Genomic DNA, 20711 nt, shown 5'->3' on the forward strand with positions numbered 1-20711 from the left:
TAACTAATATTTAAATTTGTTTGATGATCTGAAAGTGTGACAAACATGCAAAAAAAGCAAATCAGTAAGGGTGCAAATACTTTTTCACACCACTGGATATACATGTCCTGTAAACAGATTAAATACAGGAATGGAGATCTGATCCCAGCTGTCAGTCAGCACCACCCTTTTTTGTGGGTTATTGCGTCTTTGCCATGTACAGTGTAAATGCAGACTGGATACGTGTCACTTTTAAAAGGATGTAAACGGGTCATCAAAAAAAAAAAGCGAATAAAATTACATAATCTGAAGCTTTACAGGGCAATTACAGCCATTGTTTCTGTTTTCTTGACTTGCAGCATGTTTGAGATTTCTCAGCCACCGTAGAGAAAGTGTACCGATAACTATTCATTATTTTTTTTACCATCTTCACCAGCGGAGTCTTGACTGACTTTAGACATTTGTCTTTCCAATTTGTTATTGAGCAGAATTTGGAGATTAGCTTGAATTAATAATGAAGGTTCATAATAATAAAATCTGATTTTAAATGAGGCGATGCAGTGGCGCAGTAGGTAGTGCTGTTGCCTCACAGCAAGAAGGTTGCTGGTTCGAGCCTCGGCTCAGTTGGCATTTCTGTGTGGAGTTTGGTTTGCATGTTCTCCCTGTGTTTGCGTGGGTTTCCTCCGAGTGCTCCGGTTTCCCCCACAGTCCAAAGACATGCGGTACAGGTGAATTGGGTAAGCTAAATTGCCCGTAGTGTATGTGTGAATGGGTGTGTGTGGATGTTTACCAGAGATGGATTGCAGCTGGAAGGGCATCCGCTGCCTAAAAACGTGCTGGGTAAGTTGGCGATTCATTCCGCTGTGGCGACCCCGGATTAATAAAGGGACTAAGCGAAAAGAAAATAAATGAATGTTTTTAAATGACTATTTGAATCATCATTGCTGTCCTGAAATCACCCCTGCATCCTCATTTTGGCTCTGACTCATATGTGATTTACAGCATCACTGAAAAATGCTGTAACATTCATACACATTGTGTGCAACTGAACAATCAGTATACTTTTTGAAATACTGAGAGAACAAATCTGGCTATTCGTGTAATGTATTTAGCTGCTGTTCTGCTGTAATACAGATATATGGCCTAAAAATAATCATCTGAATTTCGTCATCCAGTCTGTAGAACATTGTGAGTCAAAAGTTCAAAACATCCCCTTTTTTTGCATGCTTAAAAAGAAAGTGAAAGTCCCCCTGAAACCAACATTCCATATGTTAGTCTCAACCCAGGCTCATTGTGGATACGTTCCCCCTGCCTACATTTATGGGGACATCTAAATACATAACCAGAGGTATGTCTGCTTGCAGTTTATGTTTTTGTGAATCCACCAGAAGCCGCTGTGTATGCTTTTTGATCATCTCAAATTTCTCTCACGTGTCCTCTTCTCGCGGTAATCCACCAGAGGATATACACTTCTTGACTCGGACGCCATTGTCATGGTCCGCTCCATGTCCCAAGTGTACCCACGCATATGCTGAGCTACTGGGCAAACTAGTAGTGGCAGAAAAATCGTCCACACAGAGGTAAGCGGTCAGCTGGTAGTGCGAAAATACAAAGACAGTGGTTAATAAAGATATTAGCATTGTAAATATACAGCCTCTAAACTCCACCAAAATGGATTAATGATTTTCATGACATCACTGTGTACTTCAGCTTCTCGAATGACTTCTGCTGCAACACCTGTCTTGCACTTCAGACGCTAGAGAGCATTTGATTGGTTAGAAATGTACTGAGAAATTCTTAAAGGGACTTTAGTGTGACCTGGCTTTAGAGGTTAAAGGTCATCCTGATAATTCATCTTCTAAATGAATGAAGTGGATGCCTAATTGATCGCCTGATAACATTGATGTGTTTGCTGCAGATGATCACTGCTGAAAATCACTGCTATTGATAAGACATGCTTCAGGTCTTACTCTGAATGATAAGAGCATGAAGACTATGACATTAAAATTATCGGATGTGAGGAAAAAGAAAACTAAATATATTAATATAGGTGGGTGTAGATTAATTTTTTTATATAGATTAATCTCACTGTAATCTTGGAATTAATCTAGATTAATCTATAGGTTAAAATGGCTCATTTAAATTCTGCAGAAAGCATTCAGAATATGTGTGCTACCCAAATAATGACTAAAAGTAAGACTCAGGTTTCTCAAGCCAGGTGGCGCATTAGACCAGGGGCTCATCTCCTGTTTCCAAAATACATCACAAACTGCTTGAGAAACTGTTCTACTATGATAATTGGTGATGAAAATAAATGATGTTCAATAAGATGTGCTTGTGTTTACTGTTTTTACTGTTGTAACTGTTTATTCAGGTAAACATGAATTTTGAACTGTAGGCCTACATAAACCCAAAACAGCGAATTTAAAAAAATATATATATATTTTTTAATTAACTAACTTAATCCCACTAAACTTATAACTGATCTAAACAGAAATGAAATTAGGACGTGGAGTATGCATATATTAGTGGCATTATTGAAGTAAACAGCGCAATCAAACTATTACCATCATGTAGGGCTTTTCACCATATTTTCCGACAAGATGCACACACGTGGCTGTCAGTAAAGGACCACACACACACACACACACACAAACATTGCAAAATGCAGACGTTTTTTTCTTTAAATTCCATAACACTCTCACCAGTCCTCACCTCTTATTTGTGTCTAATACCCCAGTTTGTCACAGGGGCATGAATGAAATGTTCATGAGTTAAAGTGAAACTGCCGAACTGCAGTTAAAGTCACCCAAAATGACAGGAAACTCTTAAATGAAAGCACTTCACGTAAACACCTTAATTATATTATTGTCTATTGAGGCAAATAACTAGATTACAGATGTCCATGTAAACGTAGTCAGTAGTGTCTTCAAAGTAAGTGAAAGACCCAGAAGGGCATCCTGCTGATTTGATTCAGAAGGGCACTTTTTGGTCAGACGGCTCACCGGTCAGGTATACATCCACGGTAAAATATCAAGGTGAAAGTCATCATAGCTTGCATAGAATAGACTCAGTTCCCAACCCAACTATAAGAATAGATTAACTGCGATATTTTTTTTACTCCCCGATAACGACCTACCACCAATTAATACATTTGAAAAAATAAATAAATTAAATTATATATATAAATAAATGCTGTTTATAATAATATATTGTATTATTTTCATAAAATATTTTCGTATATATATATATATATATATATATATATATATATATATATATATATATATATATATATATATATATATATATATATATATATACATAAATACATACAAAAATACGAAAATATTATATGAAAATAATACAATATATTATTATATATTGTATTTTAATAGGTATATTTTTTACCTATTAAAATACAAATATATATATATATATATATATAGCCCCACTATATATTTTTTTCCTCACTTTCTGTTTAATGGAGTGACGATTTTTTAAAACACATTTCTAAACATAATAGTTTTAATAACTCATTTCTAATAACTGATTTATTTTATCTTTGCCATGATGACTGAATAATATTTCACTAGATATTTTTCAAGACACTTCTATACAGCTTAAAGTGGCATTTAAAGGCTTAACTAGGTTAATTCGGCAAGTTATTATATAACGATGGTTTGTTGTGTGGACAATCGAAAACAAATATAGTTTAAAGGGGCTAATAATATTGGCCTTAAAATGGGTTTTAAAAATTAAAAACTGATTTTATTCTAGCCGAAATAAAACAAATAAGACTTTCTCCAGAAGAAAAAATATTAAAGGAAATATTGTGGAAAAAATCCTTGCTCTGTTAAACATCATTTGGAAAAAAAAAATCACAGGAGGAATAATATATATATATTTTTCAAGGTGAAATTAGTTCTGGATGGTGATCATAATAATGCTAATTGCTTCTAAATCACTCTCATGTTGAGTTAAACCTGCAAACTCGGTTTTGTGTGAGTGTCTTTCGGTCACTCAAGCCTCTGCAGACGGTGAAAGAGTTTATATAAAGCGTCTTCAGACTGACCTGAGATCTGCACTACACCCTGCTGGTGGCGTCGCAACATCACACTGGCACAGTTCATTTCAGTGTTATAAAACCCGCTGCTGAACTGGGTTGGCTTGTATTTTTGGCCTATTTAAAAAAGTAAAGAAAGTACACACACTCTGTCACTGCACTCTATTGAATGCACAGAACTTCATCTTGATTGCAAATAATAATATAAAGTTTATTGATGTTTAGTGGTAATTTACGTTTGCATGAGCTTAGTAAACAAAAAAAAGTTGTGTTTGTTTGAGCCAGGGGGCAGCACGGAGGTGCAGTGGGTAGCACGATCACCTCACACCAAGAAGGTCGCTGGTTCAAGTCTCGGCTGAGTCAGTTGGCATTTCTGTGTGGAGTTTGCATGTTCTCCCCGTGTTCACTTGGATGTGCTCCGGTTTCCCCCACAAGTCCAAAGACATGCGTTAATAGGTGAATTGAGTTGGCTAAATTGTCCGTTGTGTTTGTGTGTGAATGAGAGTGTATGGGTGTTTCCCAGTGATGGGTTGCAGCTGCAAAGACATCCGCAGCGTAAAACATTTGCTAGATAAGTTGGCGGTTCATTCCGCAGTGGCGACCCCTGATTAATAAAGGGACTAAGCCGAAAAGAAAATAGATGAATGTTTGAGCCTGAATAGTCAACAAGTGAGTGACTTTGTAACACTGATCATGTGACTTTTTCAAGTAAAGTACAGAAGATGCCCTTTGGAATGTTATCAAATTATTTTATGTAATTAAAAACTATTTATTACATGTCTTTATTATCACTGTGCTTAATGTACATGTAAATCTCAATCAAATAATTCTGAATAATTGACTTATATTAATTACATTTTAGTGTTTGCGTGACCAGAATTTGTAATAAAACAAAAGAAAAAAGTTATGATTTAAGAGTAATTAAAACAGTATTATATGTTTTTATTTTTTTATTTAAATTTCACTTCAGTTTGTTTTAATAATAATATAAGAAAGTATGTAAAATAATAAGGATTATAGTAAATATAGTAAGGATTAAAGTAAATCAGTCTAACTATGAGCTGGTCAGAATAACAAAAACGGAGCTGTGTTTATATTCATTTTAGACAACACTATAACAACGGGGGGGTGACACGGTGGCTCAGTGGTTACTAGCACTGTCGCATCACAGCAAGAAGGTCGCTGGGTCAGTTGGCATTTCTGTGTGGAGTTTGCATGTTCTCCCTGTGTTGGCGTGGGTTTCCTCCAGGTGCTCCAGTTTCCCCCACAGTCCAAACACATGCGCTATAGGTGAATTGAATAAACTAAATTGGCTGTAGTGTATGTGTGTGAATGAGAGTGTATGGGCGTTTTCCAGTACTGGAAGGGCATCCGCTGTGTAAATCATATACTGGAATAGTTAGCGGTTCATTTCGCTGTGGCGACCCCTGATGAATTAAGAAACTAAGTCGAAGGAAAATGAATGACAATGACATTATTTTATCGTCAGAAGATTTAAGAAATCAGTTTTTGATGGAATAACACTTATTTTCAATCCTAAAAAAAGGAAAAACATTTGTTAATCAATTCAAGCTTATTGGTTTAGCGCTTTAGCTCATTATTGTTCCACATAGATATATACACTGAATATCACATATGGACCCTGAGTATGCATCAATAGCGCCGCCACATTTGTACAGTCCTCCCAGGACAAACCGCACTTGGTCAAGACTAAAGCCAATGTGAAGGTGCTGGACTAGCGCTGTGTATGAATGTAGTAACGAGGAGCAAACAAAGAAAACAAAGCACAAATTTCATTTTTTACAGTTTTGTATGTTACGAACTTTTGTATAAACTGAGAACTGCAGAGTCGAGCATTTTTAATTAGGTCCTCGCTCCATTCAGCTCTTCTGATGGCTGTTAGCCAAAGACATCTGCGGTTGGCGTTAAGTGTGCTGTACGGTAAAATTTAAGTTTTCTATTTTTGGATTATTTTTGGAGATTTTGGCATCCTACCGCACAACACGACTTGTCTTTTTTTTGCAAACGATATGTGCGGTTGAACCCGTGTGGCGTCATGTGTGATGTTGGTTGGTAATTCCCCTATAGGCTGACAATACTCTGGGGGAGGGGCTTGGAGCAGACGTGAGTTTCTGCAGATCTGCAGAAAACGGCCATTTTTCAGTTTTTTCTTTTCCTAATAAAAAAAACAAAACTATTGACATTTATCAGACGTTGGATTTTGTTTGTCATACCTGATGAATAAATGTCAGTATTTGACGTCAATATGATGTTGGTTTTAGATGTTGGGTCGACGTTAGATTTTGGTTGCTTTCTAACAACCTAAAATCGACCAAATATCAGCGTCATTTGACATCAAAATAACATTGTCCTTAGATGCTGGCTAGATGATCAGTTTTGATTACCTGACGTTACAACCTAATTTTAACCTAATATTAACTTATTAACGTCTTATGATGTTGTGTGTCTGCTAGATGCACTACAGAATGTTACGTTTACACACATATACGAATTATATGTAAACGCATCAGTTTTTAACAGCGTAATACTCACTACTCTTGAGCACTTTTGAAAGGGCTACTTTTTACTCATACTTTAGGTAATTTTTACAACCGATACTTTTTACTTTACTTGCACTACATTTTAGGTAATTAATGGTACTTTTACTTGCGTATGATTTTTCCAACACAATCTCACTGCAGTTCGTAACTTTTTGATTTAGTGGCGAATTCGTACGATCTAATTCGTACAATTTAGTACGATTTGCTCATCCCCCAATGACGGTTGGGTTTAGGGGTGGGGTTAGGTGCCACGCCTCCTTTTTAAAATCGTACAATTTCGTACGACTGAACTCGTACGAATTTATACGAATTAGCCACTAAACTGACAAAACGTAAAATACTTACTTTTCTCGTGAGATCAGGCTGGATTTTTCTGTGCTTTTTCCACTGCCCATACCGAATATACAGTCATAATTATTAGCCCCCCTTTGCATTTTTTTTTTCTTTTTTAAATATTTCCCTAATGATGTTTAACAGAGCAAGGAAATTTTCACAGTATGTCTGATAATATTTTTTCTTCTGGAGAAAGTCTTATTTGTTTTATTTCGGCTAGAATAAAAGCAGTTTTAATTTTTTATGAGCAATTTTAAGGCCAATATTATTAGCCCTTTAAGCTATATGTTTTTCCGATAGCCAACCGAACAAACCGTCATTATACAATAACTTGCCTGATTACCCTAACCTGCCTAGTTAACCTATTTAACCTAATTAAGCCTTTAAATGTCACTTTAAGCTGTATAGAAGTGTCTTGAAAAATATCTAGTAAATATTATTTACTGTCATCATGGCAAAGATAAAATAAATCAGTTTTTTAAGCTGTTATGTTCTGAAATGTGTTGAAAATCTCTCTGTTAACAGAAATTGGTGAAAAATAAACAGGGGGGCTAATAATTCTGACTTCAACTGTATAATAATAATAATAATAAGCAAAATATGTCAGGTAAATTCACAGAATCAGTTTTATCCAGTGACTTTCATCAGAATGTGAAATATATATGAGCATTTGAGCTGCGTTTGAGATTTCCAAACCTGATTCTCACTCGAGCTGTCGAGCGCCTCCTGGCAACGGTCGCTATGGTGACTGCCGACGTCACGCACGACTTCGGTTGCCATGGCCCTCGTGACGTTAGCGACCGTGTCAAACAGTGTAGGAAACCCCGCGCGGCGGTCGCCATGGATACTGGCGGGGGGGAGGGGTGGAGTTTAGAGGAAGCGGAAGTGTCAGCGCAAGCGGAAGTGGTACTGCCCTGAATACCCCGAGCAGCGAAACGGAGGACAGCTTGATACTCCCATCGTTAACAGACACAAATCAGGACTCGAAATATATTCCAATGTGAGTTACACTACCCGCGAAGGCCGCTCGTGTGATATTATGAATATTAGGGGTGTGTTTTGCTGTATTGTTGCTCATGTAAGCCCCCCTCATCATTGTCAATGGCGGAAGGTGTCTATTGTGGTTTGGGGCTGGGTACAAGGACTTAGGCCGAGACGGGCGATGAGAAGCGATTATTGCCGAATTATTCCCGATTACATCCGATTTCTGTTTGAACCGCGCTGTTCGTTGTGTACGCGCGTTATCAAGCGAGCATCGCGCCGAACAGCCCTCTCCCCGTGCGGGAGCAACGGCCAGCGGCGTCCCGCGTCTATTCAGCGCCTGGCCGTCTCGAAAGCTAACCGGCTAACCAGTCGATAGTCAAATTAACCAGACGAGTAAACCATGAACGTCGGCATTATTAACGCGCAAATTTAATCAGTCTAAAATAATCGACTCGTCTGATTAAATTCCACCAGGGAATGTGAGTGAGAGGGCGTTGCATTGGTGGCTAAAGCTGCTAGCTCGAGCCTCGAATATGCTGCAGTGCAGTGTTAGCCTGGCTAGCCGATTAAAACGTGCTAAATTAATAGATTATCAATTCCTAAATGCGTTTGAGCTGATTTCATGATGTAATACAGACGATTGGGGTTAAATAAAATCGCGAAATGATCGCTTCATAGGATGGCGGACTTGTCGTCAGGACGCGTCGTGAGGGCCTATGTAAATAAATTTAGCCCGACACCAGATTATGTCATCCGCTAACTGATCAAACTACGCGTTTTAACTGGCACTCCAAACATTTCTCGGACATGTTAAGCAATCACCTATCACGTTTGCGGTTGTGAATTGGCCTCCAGGAGCAGGACGGGCTGTGTTTACTTGCCTGACACCGTTACCTGTGGTTCGGGTTCAGGACTCGCCCTGGGCGTTGGCACTTCCACATGTATCGATAGCTGACAGGGTTGAAATTCCCACGTTGGCCTTCTAGATTCACGGATGCTGGATGTATTCAATGACCTTGCACAAAAGGAGGCAGGGAATTGTGATGTTATGGAGAAGTCAGATACCTGGAGTTTAGTGTGTTTGATTTAGACCTTTGATCGGGAAATGCAGAGGTTGGTAAGCCAGTGGATGTTTAGAAATTATGATTTTTTTTACCTACTTTTTAATTGGAAGATATTTCAGAATAATATCCGAAACCACCGCATCATTGTGCATTAGGAGCTAAAAATTGAGGTGAAGTTTGTTTTATATTCGCACATTCATTCAGTTACAACTAGTGGCATGCCTCCCCATATTGTTTACCATGGTACTTTGAATATTCAGTCTGAAATTACATGCAAGTATGACAACATCAGCTCTATTTATTTGACTGTGAACAATGTTGTACTTTGGTCATTGGCTCCTAATGTGATTTCTCAATTTAGAATTCACAAAGAATTCTTTCCTGAAATTATATTGTTAAGGAGAAAGTCTGAATGTGTGAGTATAACAGCAAATTTACCTCAGTCACTGGTGCTAAAATATGATCTGAGAATGTTAGTTTGTGCAAGGAACACTCAAGGTAAACCAAATGTTCACTATTGAATGAGTACTCAGCATTTAGTTCCTGATCTGTGAGTACACCTGGTGAATTATGCATGACATTTTTTAGAAAAACACTGCAATTGAAGTAATCTCAAATTAAAAGGGTAAATAATCATGACAGGCTATAAGAATGATTTTTCTATTTGATAGATAGAAAATGGTGCATAATAGCCAAAAGGTCAGATTTGATTAGTTTTAGTTCTAGCCAAAAAGATGCTTCATCAGTGGAGAATCTTACTAGTAGGCCCCAAAGAGAAAACTAACAAAAAAGATAAATAAAAATGCTCTATTTTGCAGAAGTGATTCTGCTTGTTTAAAGTGTGCCACTTTATATTTAAATTATATAATGCATTCAAAGCCAGTATGTCAGAAAAAAGTCTTTGTTTAACCTGTCTGGTTTCAGGTGATCCTCATATTTCTTCATGCTATCAGTAAATGTTACATCCTCAGTTGTTATTTTGTGCAAGGAACACTCAAGGTAAACCAAATGTTCACTATTGGATGAGTAATTAGCATTTAGTTCCTAATCTGAGTACACCAGGTGAATTATGCATGTCATTTTTTTTTTTTGAAAACCACCGCAACTGAAATAATCTCAATTAAATCTAATAACCACGATTAGTAATCATGACAGGGTAAAAGAATGATTTTCTATTAGATAGATAAAATAATGCATTATACCAAAAGGTTATATATGATTAGTTTTAGTTCTAGCCAAAAAGAGGCTTCATCAGTGGAGAATCTTGCAAGTGTAGTGGACTCCAAAGAGAAAACGAACATAAAAGATAATAAATAAAAATGCTCTTATTTTGCATTGTCGTGAGATCAGAAGTAATTCTGCTTGTTTAAAGTGTGACGCTTTATATTTAAATTACATAATACATTCAAAGCCAATATGTCAGAAAAAAAGTCCTGTCTGGTTTCAGGTGATCCTCATATTTCTTCATACTATCAGTAAATGTAACATCCTCAGTTGTTGTTTCGTGCAAGGAACTCTCAAGGTAAACCAAACATTTACCATCGGACAAGTAATCAGCATTTGGTTTCTAATCTGCGAGTACACTTGGTGTATTATGCATGACATTTTTTAGAAAACCACTGCAATTGAAGTAATCTCAATTGAATCTAATACCCACGATTAATAATCATGACAAGTTAAGAGGAATAATTTTCAATTTGATAAATAGAAATGGTGCATAATGGCCAATAGGTCAGATTTGATTAGTTTTAGTTCTAGCAAAAAAAAGGTTCTTCATCGCTGGAGAATCTTGCAAGCGCAGTGAAATCCAAAGAGAAAACTAACAAAAGATGAATAAATGGAAATGCTATATTTTGCGTTGTTGTGAGATCAGAAGTAATTCTGCTTGTTTAAAGTGTGCACTTTATATTTTGGGTAAATTACATGACACATTTAAAGCCAATATGTCAGAAAAACCTGTCTGGTTTCAGGTAATCTGCTCATATTTCTCCATACTATTAGTAAATGTTACATCCTCAATTGTGAGTTTACTGAGATTTACTCTGAATCGATCTGCGAGCATCGTACTGCTGAAAAATGCCTTTTCACTGACCCAATCATTCATAACCCTCAGTATGACTTCAATTTTTATAGGAGCCTAATTTAATAATAGTATCTGGTGCAGGTCTAAATAATCATCAAGTTAAAGATCGACCTCTTTACAACAAAAGGAGGTCAGACAGCCTTCTAAGCAACCTGGCAAACCTGGCTTATTTTATATTATATGCATACAGGCGCTGAAGACTGGGGAATGTGCTAGACTAATGAAACTTTGTGCCTTTTCTTTCTTATTTTTGCAGTTGCATCATGGACAAGAGTGACCTAGTGCAGAAGGCTAAGCTCGCTGAGCAGGCCGAGCGCTATGATGACATGGCTGCGTCTATGAAGGCTGTGACGGAGGGCGGTGTTGAGCTTTCCAATGAAGAGCGCAACCTGCTCTCCGTGGCCTACAAGAACGTGGTGGGCGCCCGCCGCTCGTCCTGGCGTGTGATCTCCAGCATTGAGCAGAAAACTGAGGGCAACGAGAAGAAACAGCAGATGGCACGCGAATACCGTGAGAAAATCGAAGCCGAGCTTCAGGATATCTGCAACGACGTGCTGGTGAGAGACTCGATGTGTGAATCTGAGACAGAAAGAAAAACGTTTGACGCTTTTAGCAGCTCAACATCCAGTTGAATTGGAGTTTAGATTTTCAGCAGAATTCAAAACCTTGGCTTTTGAAGTTTTGTAGTCTAATATGTAATATTTAGTACTGTACATCAAGACCTGATACAGCAGTGAAGTATTGCATGAGTTTATAAAGTGACTCTTAAAGGGATAGTTCACCCCAAAATGAAAATTTACACACTATTTACTCTTCTTCAATTGGTTTCAAACTTTTGAGTTTCTTTTTACTGTTGAACACAAAATATATTTTTAAGAACGTTAGAAACCTCTAATCATTGACTTCAATAGTAGAAAGCCAAATTACAATAGAAGTCAATAGTTGCAGGTTTTCAGCAATTTTCAGAATATCTTCCTTTGCGTTCATCTAAAGAAAAACTCAGACAGGTTTGTAACAAATGAATGAGTAATTAACGTTTGTTTTCAGTTTGGGTCAACTCTCCCTAAAGCTCAATGCGACATCTGAGTTTTAAAATTAAGTCTTAAAATGTCTTAAATTTTAAAATCAAAACTTTAAGCCTTTGAAAGTCTTAAATTCACTGAAATATTGTGTTGTAGGTCTTAAATTGATTTAAGTGGGTCTTAATTTTCCTTTGTCCACGTAAAGCTACCCAATCAGGCCAACACCCATCAAATCACTATCATTCCATCCCAATAAAAGTTTTAGCAAAAGTTTATTTATTAACTCTTATTTATTAACGCTATTTACCAACTCTATTTCTATTTATAAACGTGGTTTATGTTCCTTACAATAACATTTGTTTTTAATGATTTTTTTGTGTTTTAACTGGACGGTTAGAAAAAAATCCTTGGCGTTTAACACTTTGTAAGTCTGAAGTTAATAACAATGGTCTTAAAAAGGTCTTAAAGTCTTAAATTTGTCTTGATGAAACCTGTAGAAACCCTGCACATGCACTGTAAATGTAAGTTTTCCTAATATACATTATTTTTTTTCTCTAATTTCCTTTGTGTCAGTTGCCAAGTGTTCAATGTAAAATAAGTAAAAACTTAATATGAGTGATGCATAAAGGGGTTATCATAGTTAAATAAATCATAAAAAGTAAGTTATTGTTAACTAATTGGCAGAAATAAAAATGCAAGATTTATAAAGCAGCAAATATTTGTCACGTTTTATTGTTCAATGAAATAAGCATTGCCTAATTTACAATGCGGAAACCATTTCAGCTCATTTCTAACAAAATGGTTTACTGTAAAATAAAATTAGTTTATACACTAAAATTAAGAATAGATTATGTAGACGCATGTTTTTTTTTCAAATGACTAAAACAACCATTACCATATCGAAAATTCACAGCACAGCTTTCCATGTTAAATTGTACTTCTAAGTTCTTTTCATTTCCTTTGTGTAAGTTGTCAAGTTTTTCATGTAAGATTAAATAAGTAAAAACTTAATGTGAATGATGCATAGAAGGGTTATTATAATTAAATAAACCTTAAAACTGAAGATATTTTTAACTAATGGACAGAAATTAAAATGTTTAATTAATAAACAGCAAATATTTGTCAGATTTTGTTGTTCGGTGAAATAAGCATTACCTAATGAACATTGCGGAAATAGTTTCAGCTCATTTCTAAGTAAATGGTTTAATTTTAAGTTAAATAGTTTCATTTTTTTACACTAAAATGAAGAATAAATTTAATTATATATACACATATTTAAAAAAATGACTAAAACAATCATTACCATGTCTGAAATTCAAATGAGAAATCAAATGAAAATAAAACCTAATTCTAAGTCAAAATAGTATCTCCTCTATATTAAAGTAACACAGTTCAGCTTCCCATGTTAAATTGTACTTCCTATTTCATCTCCTTTTTGTCAGTTGCCAAGCGTTTCATGTAAAAATAAGCAACTAAAAACTTAACGAGTGATGCATAGAAGGAATATTATAGTAATCCACAAAACTAAAATTATTAACTAATGGACAGAAATAAAAATGCAAAAGTTAAAAATCTGCAAATATTTGTCACATTTTGTTGTCTATTGAAGTAAGCGTTACCTAATTTACAATGCATGTTGTCAAGCGTTTCATGAAAAAAAAAGTAAAAACTTAATATGAGTGATCCATAGAAGATGTGTTATAGTTAACTGAAACGGAAATTATTTTTAATTAATGAACAGAAATAAAAAGATGCAATTCTTCAGAAAGCAGCTAAGATTCGTCCCAATTTATGTTGTTTATTGAAATAAGCATTACCTAAAATACAATGCAGAAACTGTTTCAGCTCATTTCTATAAAAAATGGTTTAATTTAAAATTACATTTTCATTTATACGCTAAAACTAAGAATAGATAAAATGATATAGACAGACACATTTTTTTAAAGTAATAAAACAACAATTACCATATCTAAAATTCAAATGAACAATCTAAAACTTGAGCAAATTTTAAGTCAAAATAGCATCTGATCAATATTAAAATAACCCACACAGCTGCTTCCCATGTTACAGTTGTTTTCAGCTAGGATGCTGCATATGTATCAGCAGGGCAGTTTACCACATTTTATAATCAGAGCAAAATGTATTAATATGAAACTGATCTTATGAGAAATGCAATTTGGATGGATCCAAAGATGAACTCTACTGTTGTTCCTCTTTCTAATGGCTAATGGTTTTCATTTTATTTTTTCCCCATATAATATTAATGCTCATAGCCTGACATTGGTCTTTTTCTGCTCTCTCAGGGTCTCCTGGAGAAGTACCTCATTCCCAACGCTAGCCAGGCAGAGAGCAAAGTCTTCTACCTGAAAATGAAAGGAGATTATTACAGATACCTGTCCGAGGTGGCATCCGGAGAATCAAAGAGAAGTGAGCTCATTTTATTTTATTCATAAAAGCTTAAAGATCCTGCCTAAAAAAATGTAAAGTTTAATTAGCTAAAACAAAAATTAAGGCTCTAAAATGAACAATTAGACGCTAGCCTGAAGAAACTGCATCAGGGACATTCAGGCTGTGATGTTACGGTCATGAAATTGATTTTTGTGTTTTTCTATCGAATTACAGCCACAGTGGAGAACTCTCAGAAGGCCTACCAGGATGCATTTGAGATCAGCAAGAAGGAAATGCAGCCAACACACCCTATCAGGCTGGGACTAGCGCTGAACTTCTCCGTCTTTTACTATGAAATCCTCAACACCCCAGAGCAGGCCTGCAGTTTGGCAAAGACGGTCAGACGTTTTACTATCTGCTTGTTTACTATTATTTTTTTGTTTATTTACAACCAAATAGTTCTGTTCTGAGTATATTATATTCAGTTTATCATTTGTTTTTATAACTCATTCTTTTCATTTGCATAAGAATACTCTGTTTATTCTGAATACTAGGATGCACACTTGCAGATTGCAGGCAGACAGTGCGCCTGACCTTCATTTTTACCTTTACCATAGGCTTTCGATGAGGCAATTGCTGAGCTGGACACCTTGAATGAGGACTCTTACAAAGACAGCACCCTGATCATGCAGTTACTAAGGGACAACCTCACTGTAAGTGCCAGCTGTGGACTTTTTGTTTACTCTTTTTACTTTTTATAGGTGTAGAAAGAGATCAAGTTTGATGGATTTAATGCAAATATAGACTGTACAGTTTACACATGGTTTAAGAAAAGTAGTACGAGTTGGCTGTTGATGGACTAAAAAATATGGACTCTAAGTATGTACACTTCCTGACAAAAGTCTTGTCGTCGATCCCAATTGTAAGAGCAACAAATAATAACTTGACTTGTAGTTGATCATTTGGAAAAGTGGCAGACAGTAGATTTTTCTGATGAACGATCTGTTGAACTGCATCCCAATCATCACAAATACTGCAGAAGACCTATTGGAAACCGCGTGGACCCAAGATTCTCACAGTGATCAGTCAAGTTTAGTCAATGAAAAATCGTGGTTTGGGATTACATTCAGTATGGGGGCTTGTGAGAGATCTGCAAAGTGAATACCAACAACAACAGCCTGAGGTATCAAGACATTTGTGCTGCCCATTACATTACAAATCACTGGGGAGGGCAAATTCTTCAGCAGGATAGCACTCCTTCTCAGACTTTAGCCTCCACATCATAGTTCCTAAAAAACAAAGAAGGTCAAGGTGCTCCAGGGTTGGCCAGGCCAGTCACCAGACATGAATATTATTGATCATGTCTGGGTTAAGATGGAGGAGGCATTGAAGATGAATCCAAAGAATCTTAAACTCTCTGAGTCCTGCAAGCTTTCTTTGCCATTCCAGTTGACTTTATTATTAAGTGATTTGAGTCATTTCAGAGATGTATGGATGCAGTCCTCCAAGCTCATGGGAGTCATACACAATATTAATTCTGTTTCCACTGTGCCATGACTTTATATTCTATACTGGACATTATTTCTGTTAAGTGACAAGACTTTAGTCTAATCTAAGTCAGACCTTACTGTCCTAATTAAATCATTAAAAATCAAGGCATGATCATATTTTATTTTGTTAAAATAAGCGTAATCTAGAGGCCTTTTCCTTTCATATAAGCCACTTCTGATACCAAATGATCAACTAGAAGTCAAGTTATTTGTTTTTCCTAAAACTTGAATAGGCAGCATGACTTTGATCAGGTAGTGTACATACATGCATACAAACATGGACAAAAGTGTTGGTGCCCTTGAATTTTGTCCAGTTTCATTAGTTTCCCTTTTTTAATGCTGATTCTAAACCATGATTCAAACACAGTATCTGATTTTCATTAGTTAATTTTTGTTTTAATTGTATATTTATTATTGAAATGTTCTTGCTATAAAAATAGCCTTGGTTGCTGACATTGCATTAAATAAATTCATCAAGTTATTTCAGTGACCACTGTAATTTTTCTTTCTTCAGTGGAAGGGTACCAAAAATTTGGTCAACGTCTGTGTGGACGTTTTTTACATTATAGTAATTTTTATTTCACTGTGAATGCATAGAAAATTTTAGCAAGTGATTTGGATATATTTAATATGCGTGGAAAAATTACTATCTTAAAGGCCAGTTTTTGGTGGCATTTTGTGAATTTAGTATGGTTGCCAGTTCTGTTTTATAATCAGCAATTGCATGATGACCACAACAGTTTTTGTGGATGATTGACATGAGTTTCTTAGCACTTACATGTTATTAATATGAACAATGCAAAGAAATTCCCAGTAGAAACGGTCATATTATGGCTTTGCAATGATCGATTTCTAATTAGATTTTCTGATTTTTGATCAACGTCTTCTTTAATTTCTGCAGCTGTGGACATCAGAAAACCAGGGTGACGAGGGGGATGCTGGCGAGGGCGAGAACTAAAGGCGTTGCACTTCACTGTTAAATCCACCTACACTCTTTATCTTACACATATACAGCCCATAATTCCCTGCTCCATCCAATCCACCTCACCTTTATCCACCTTTCTGTATGACGAGCAGCATGAATTGTACCTGACCTACAAGTTTGTACTCCTGAGGCCACGAGCGGAAGGGCAAAGTTTGGTTTCTCTGACTTGTCTCAAACATGTCTGTTTGTGTATTTTCCCCCCAGACGAGGGAAAAATGGTTGAATAGTGGAGACGATTCCCATCCTTTCCCCCCTTCCTAAAAAAATCCCTCCTAACATTTTTAAAAGGTATATGTTCTCTGGTCCTAGCAGGTTATAATGCATTATAGTGTCCCCTCCTTTACCCATACCTCCCTTTTCTGTCTTTTTCTCTCCAATAGTGTACTGGCGACTGCTCGTTTTATTCAAAAGGTTATTAAACTGTCCATTAATTTAACAAACACTGTGACGTTTAGTTTTTCCACCTGGGTAATAACATGTGCGTAATGGGAACGGATTAGTTACGAGTAGCAGTACAATTCTGTTGCGATCTCATACAGAAGGGATGAAAACAGGCTGTATTGTGACACTGACTAACACGCATTACTATTACTCCTCCTATCACGTGCATCCTTTTATTAGCATGCACGGCTAACAACGACAAAAGGGACCCGAGGTTTGCCATTCCATGTCTGTTCAGTTTTAAGTTAAAGACATTCCATCATAATGTGACCTTTAATGATTACAAACCTTTCGTGAACAAACTGGAGAGTTTCCTAATGTGCTGTCAAGAAGGCAGTCAACATAAAGGTGTTGTTTGACATCAGTAAACGATTTTCCTGCTTTGTTCTGTACTTTATTTCTCCCTTTCCCCCCTTTTTTTTTTACGTGATATTGACCTCACATTGGTTTAATAAATATTTTAGAGGTAAATAAAAACCCGTCATAACTAAATGTTGTAAAAACTATAACGTTTTCATCGTTCAACACTCTCATGAACACCTCTACAAAAAGATACGGCTAAATTTGAGCAATCAGTGAAAATCTAATAGACATCTAAGAATAGACCAAACCTAGACTAGTCATCAAATACAGAGACTTTATATGTGTAGTCATTCATTCTTGTTTATTTGTTGACTAGTCTAGTTTTGGCCTATTCCTAGATGTCCGTTAATCCCAATTTAGCCGTGTTTAAGTCAAGATGACTATGTTTAGATGTCTATTCGACATCTTTTTAAAAACAATATCAGTGTAATTCAGGAGTTTTGCCGCTGACTTCCCAGTAAACAATTTTGTGTATTTAAACGTAGACAACTTGGCTAAAATAAGGCTGTATTTGAGCAATCAATGAATATCTAATAGACATCTAAGAATAGCCCAAAACTAGACTAGTCATCAAATAGACAGACTTTATATGTGTAGTTGTTTTTTCGATGACTAGTCTAGTTTTGGCCTATTCTTAGAAGTCTATTAACCAAAATTTTGCCAATATGTCTGTTTAGACCTTTATTAGGCATCTTTTAAAAACATCAGTGTAATTCAGGAGTTTTGTTGCTGACCTCCCAGTAAACAATTTTGTGTATCTAAACATAGACTGCTTGGCTAAAATAAGGCTAAATTTGAGCAGTCCGTGAATATCTAAAGGACATCTAAGAATAGCTCAAATCTAGACTAGTCATCAAATAGACAGACTTTATATGTGTAGTTATTCATTCCTGTTTATTTGTTCATTAGTCTAGTTTTGGCCTATTCCTAGATGTCTTAACCCAAATTTAGCCTTGTTTTAGCCGAGTATGTTTGGATGTCTATTAGACCTCTATTAGACATCTTTTAAAAGCAAAACATGCTTTCTGGGGATTCACAATTTTTTTTTTTTATATTTGAGTTTCTGTAAGACTTCCGTTGAGAAGTTCTGAATTTAACTTGAATTTTGTGCTGGAAACGTTATCAGTTTTGGCCTACAAAAGCCAAACTGAGATTGGGATTTGGCAAATAGTCTAGAAGTGATATCCGTCGCTCAGTGTCACAATACCTTGTCACATCACCATAACATTCCACTTAGGTGTAGAACTCATCTGTCTCGAGCTGAAGACAACGTTCATGCACTGAAGACGAAATCTCTCTTTCTCCCCTTAGCTGAACAAATGGCAGTTATTCTACGCTTGATTACAAAAAAAAAATACAGTAGTGAATGTGGAGCCGAGCCTGTCTGTATATCTGGTATCTCCAATTGCTTTGTTTTTACTGACCAGTATTCTGCCTAAAGTTAGCTTCTGTGACGGTTTCATTGCTTAGCGCGCACGTGGTTGTGAAAATTTAGACTAGCTTAAGGAAAAAAAAATTTACAAAATGACAAAAAAAAAATACAACCTGGTTATTGACGTAATACTAGATTTGTGTATGTCTTTTAAAACAGTTCTAGTTTCACCTTACATGTTATAATCAGGAAAGTGTAAAAGACAATTTAAAGTGAAATAAAAGTTTTATCAGTTCCAAATTGCGCTGTATTTATTTTCACAGTGGTTTCTGTTCAACCCAGAAAACAACTTCATATCATGCTTTAAAAAATATATATTATCCATTATTGTCATGGTATATACACTCACGGACATTTTATTAGGTACACCTTACTAGTACCGGATTGGACCCCGTTTTGCCTTCAGAACTCCCTTAATCCTTCGTGGCATAGATTCACCAAGCTACTGGAAATATTCCACAGAGATAATGGTCCATGTTAACATAATAGCATCACGCAGTTGCTGCAGATTTGTCAGCTGCACATTAATGATGCAAACCCCATTCCACTACATCCCAAAGGTGCTCTATTGGATTGAGATCTGGTGACTGTGGAGGCCATTTGAGTACAGTGAACTCATTGTCATGTTCAAGAAACCAGTCTGAGATGATTCATGCTTTATGACATGGAGCATTATCCTGCTGGAAGTAGCAGATGATCATCAGAAGATGAATGCCAAATTCTGACCAACGTTCTGGCAACATTTTTCCAATATTCTATTGTCCAATTTTGGTGAGCCTGTGCAAATTGTAGCACAACTTTCCTGTTCTTAGCTGACAGGAGTGGCACCCGGTGTGGTCTTCTGCTGCTGTAGCCCATTCGCCTCAAGGTTAGACGTGTTGTGTTCAGAGATGCTCTTCTACATACCTCGGTTGTAACGAGTGGTTATTTGTTGCCTTTCTATTAGCTCCAAACAGTCTGGCCATTCTCCTCTGACCTCTGGCATCAACAAGGCATTTGTGCCCACAGAACTGCTGCTCACTGGATATTTTCTCTTTTTCTGACCCTTCTCTGTAAACCCTAGAGATGGTTTTGCGAGAAAATCCCAGTAGATCAGCAGTTTCTGAAATACTCAGACCAGCCCGTCTGGCACCAACAACCATGCCTCCTTCAAAGTCACTTAAATCACCTTTCTTCTCCATTCCGATGCTCGGTTTGAACTGCAGCAGATCATGTCAGATTATGTTGACCATGTCTGCATGCCTAAATGTTGCTGCCATGTGATTGGCTTAACTAGAAATTTGCGTTAACAAGGAGTTAGACAGGTGTACCTAATAAAGTGGCCGGTGAGTGTATTTAAATTGTACATTTATTAATGCATATCTAAACAAGCATTTGTGACAGTGTTCTAGGTTCATTACAAGTTGAGGTTAATCATGGGGTGTTGACTACCAAGGAAAGGTTTGTACAAGCTTTTTTTT

At 36.4% G+C, this 20711-nt stretch overlaps 1 protein-coding gene across 1 annotated transcript; it reads left to right on the forward strand.

Moving 5' to 3' along the window:
* The first annotated feature begins 7817 nt into the window (after positions 1-7817).
* Positions 7818-19337, forward strand: ywhaba (tyrosine 3-monooxygenase/tryptophan 5-monooxygenase activation protein, beta polypeptide a). Its single transcript, XM_056460540.1, has 6 exons — positions 7818-7939; positions 11327-11627; positions 14396-14519; positions 14715-14878; positions 15098-15193; positions 16932-19337. The coding sequence occupies exons 2-6, from the start codon at positions 11334-11336 to the stop codon at positions 16986-16988; spliced, it is 735 nt and encodes a 244-aa protein (XP_056316515.1). The 5' UTR covers positions 7818-7939; positions 11327-11333; the 3' UTR covers positions 16989-19337.
* Positions 19338-20711: the final 1374 nt, after the last annotated feature.

The sequence above is a fragment of the Danio aesculapii genome, chromosome 6 (assembly GCF_903798145.1).
Source record: "Danio aesculapii chromosome 6, fDanAes4.1, whole genome shotgun sequence".
In the NCBI taxonomy this organism is placed as follows: Eukaryota; Metazoa; Chordata; class Actinopteri; order Cypriniformes; family Danionidae; genus Danio; species Danio aesculapii.

Bases quoted from the DNA above. Each gene is read 5' to 3' on its own strand.
- ywhaba (XM_056460540.1), top strand. From the start codon at position 11,334: ATGGACAAGAGTGACCTAGTGCAGAAGGCTAAGCTCGCTGAGCAGGCC. The intron at 11,628-14,395 runs GTGAGAGACTCG...CTGCTCTCTCAG, and splicing joins ATATCTGCAACGACGTGCTG to GGTCTCCTGGAGAAGTACCT. The intron at 14,520-14,714 runs GTGAGCTCATTT...ATCGAATTACAG, and splicing joins ATCCGGAGAATCAAAGAGAA to CCACAGTGGAGAACTCTCAG.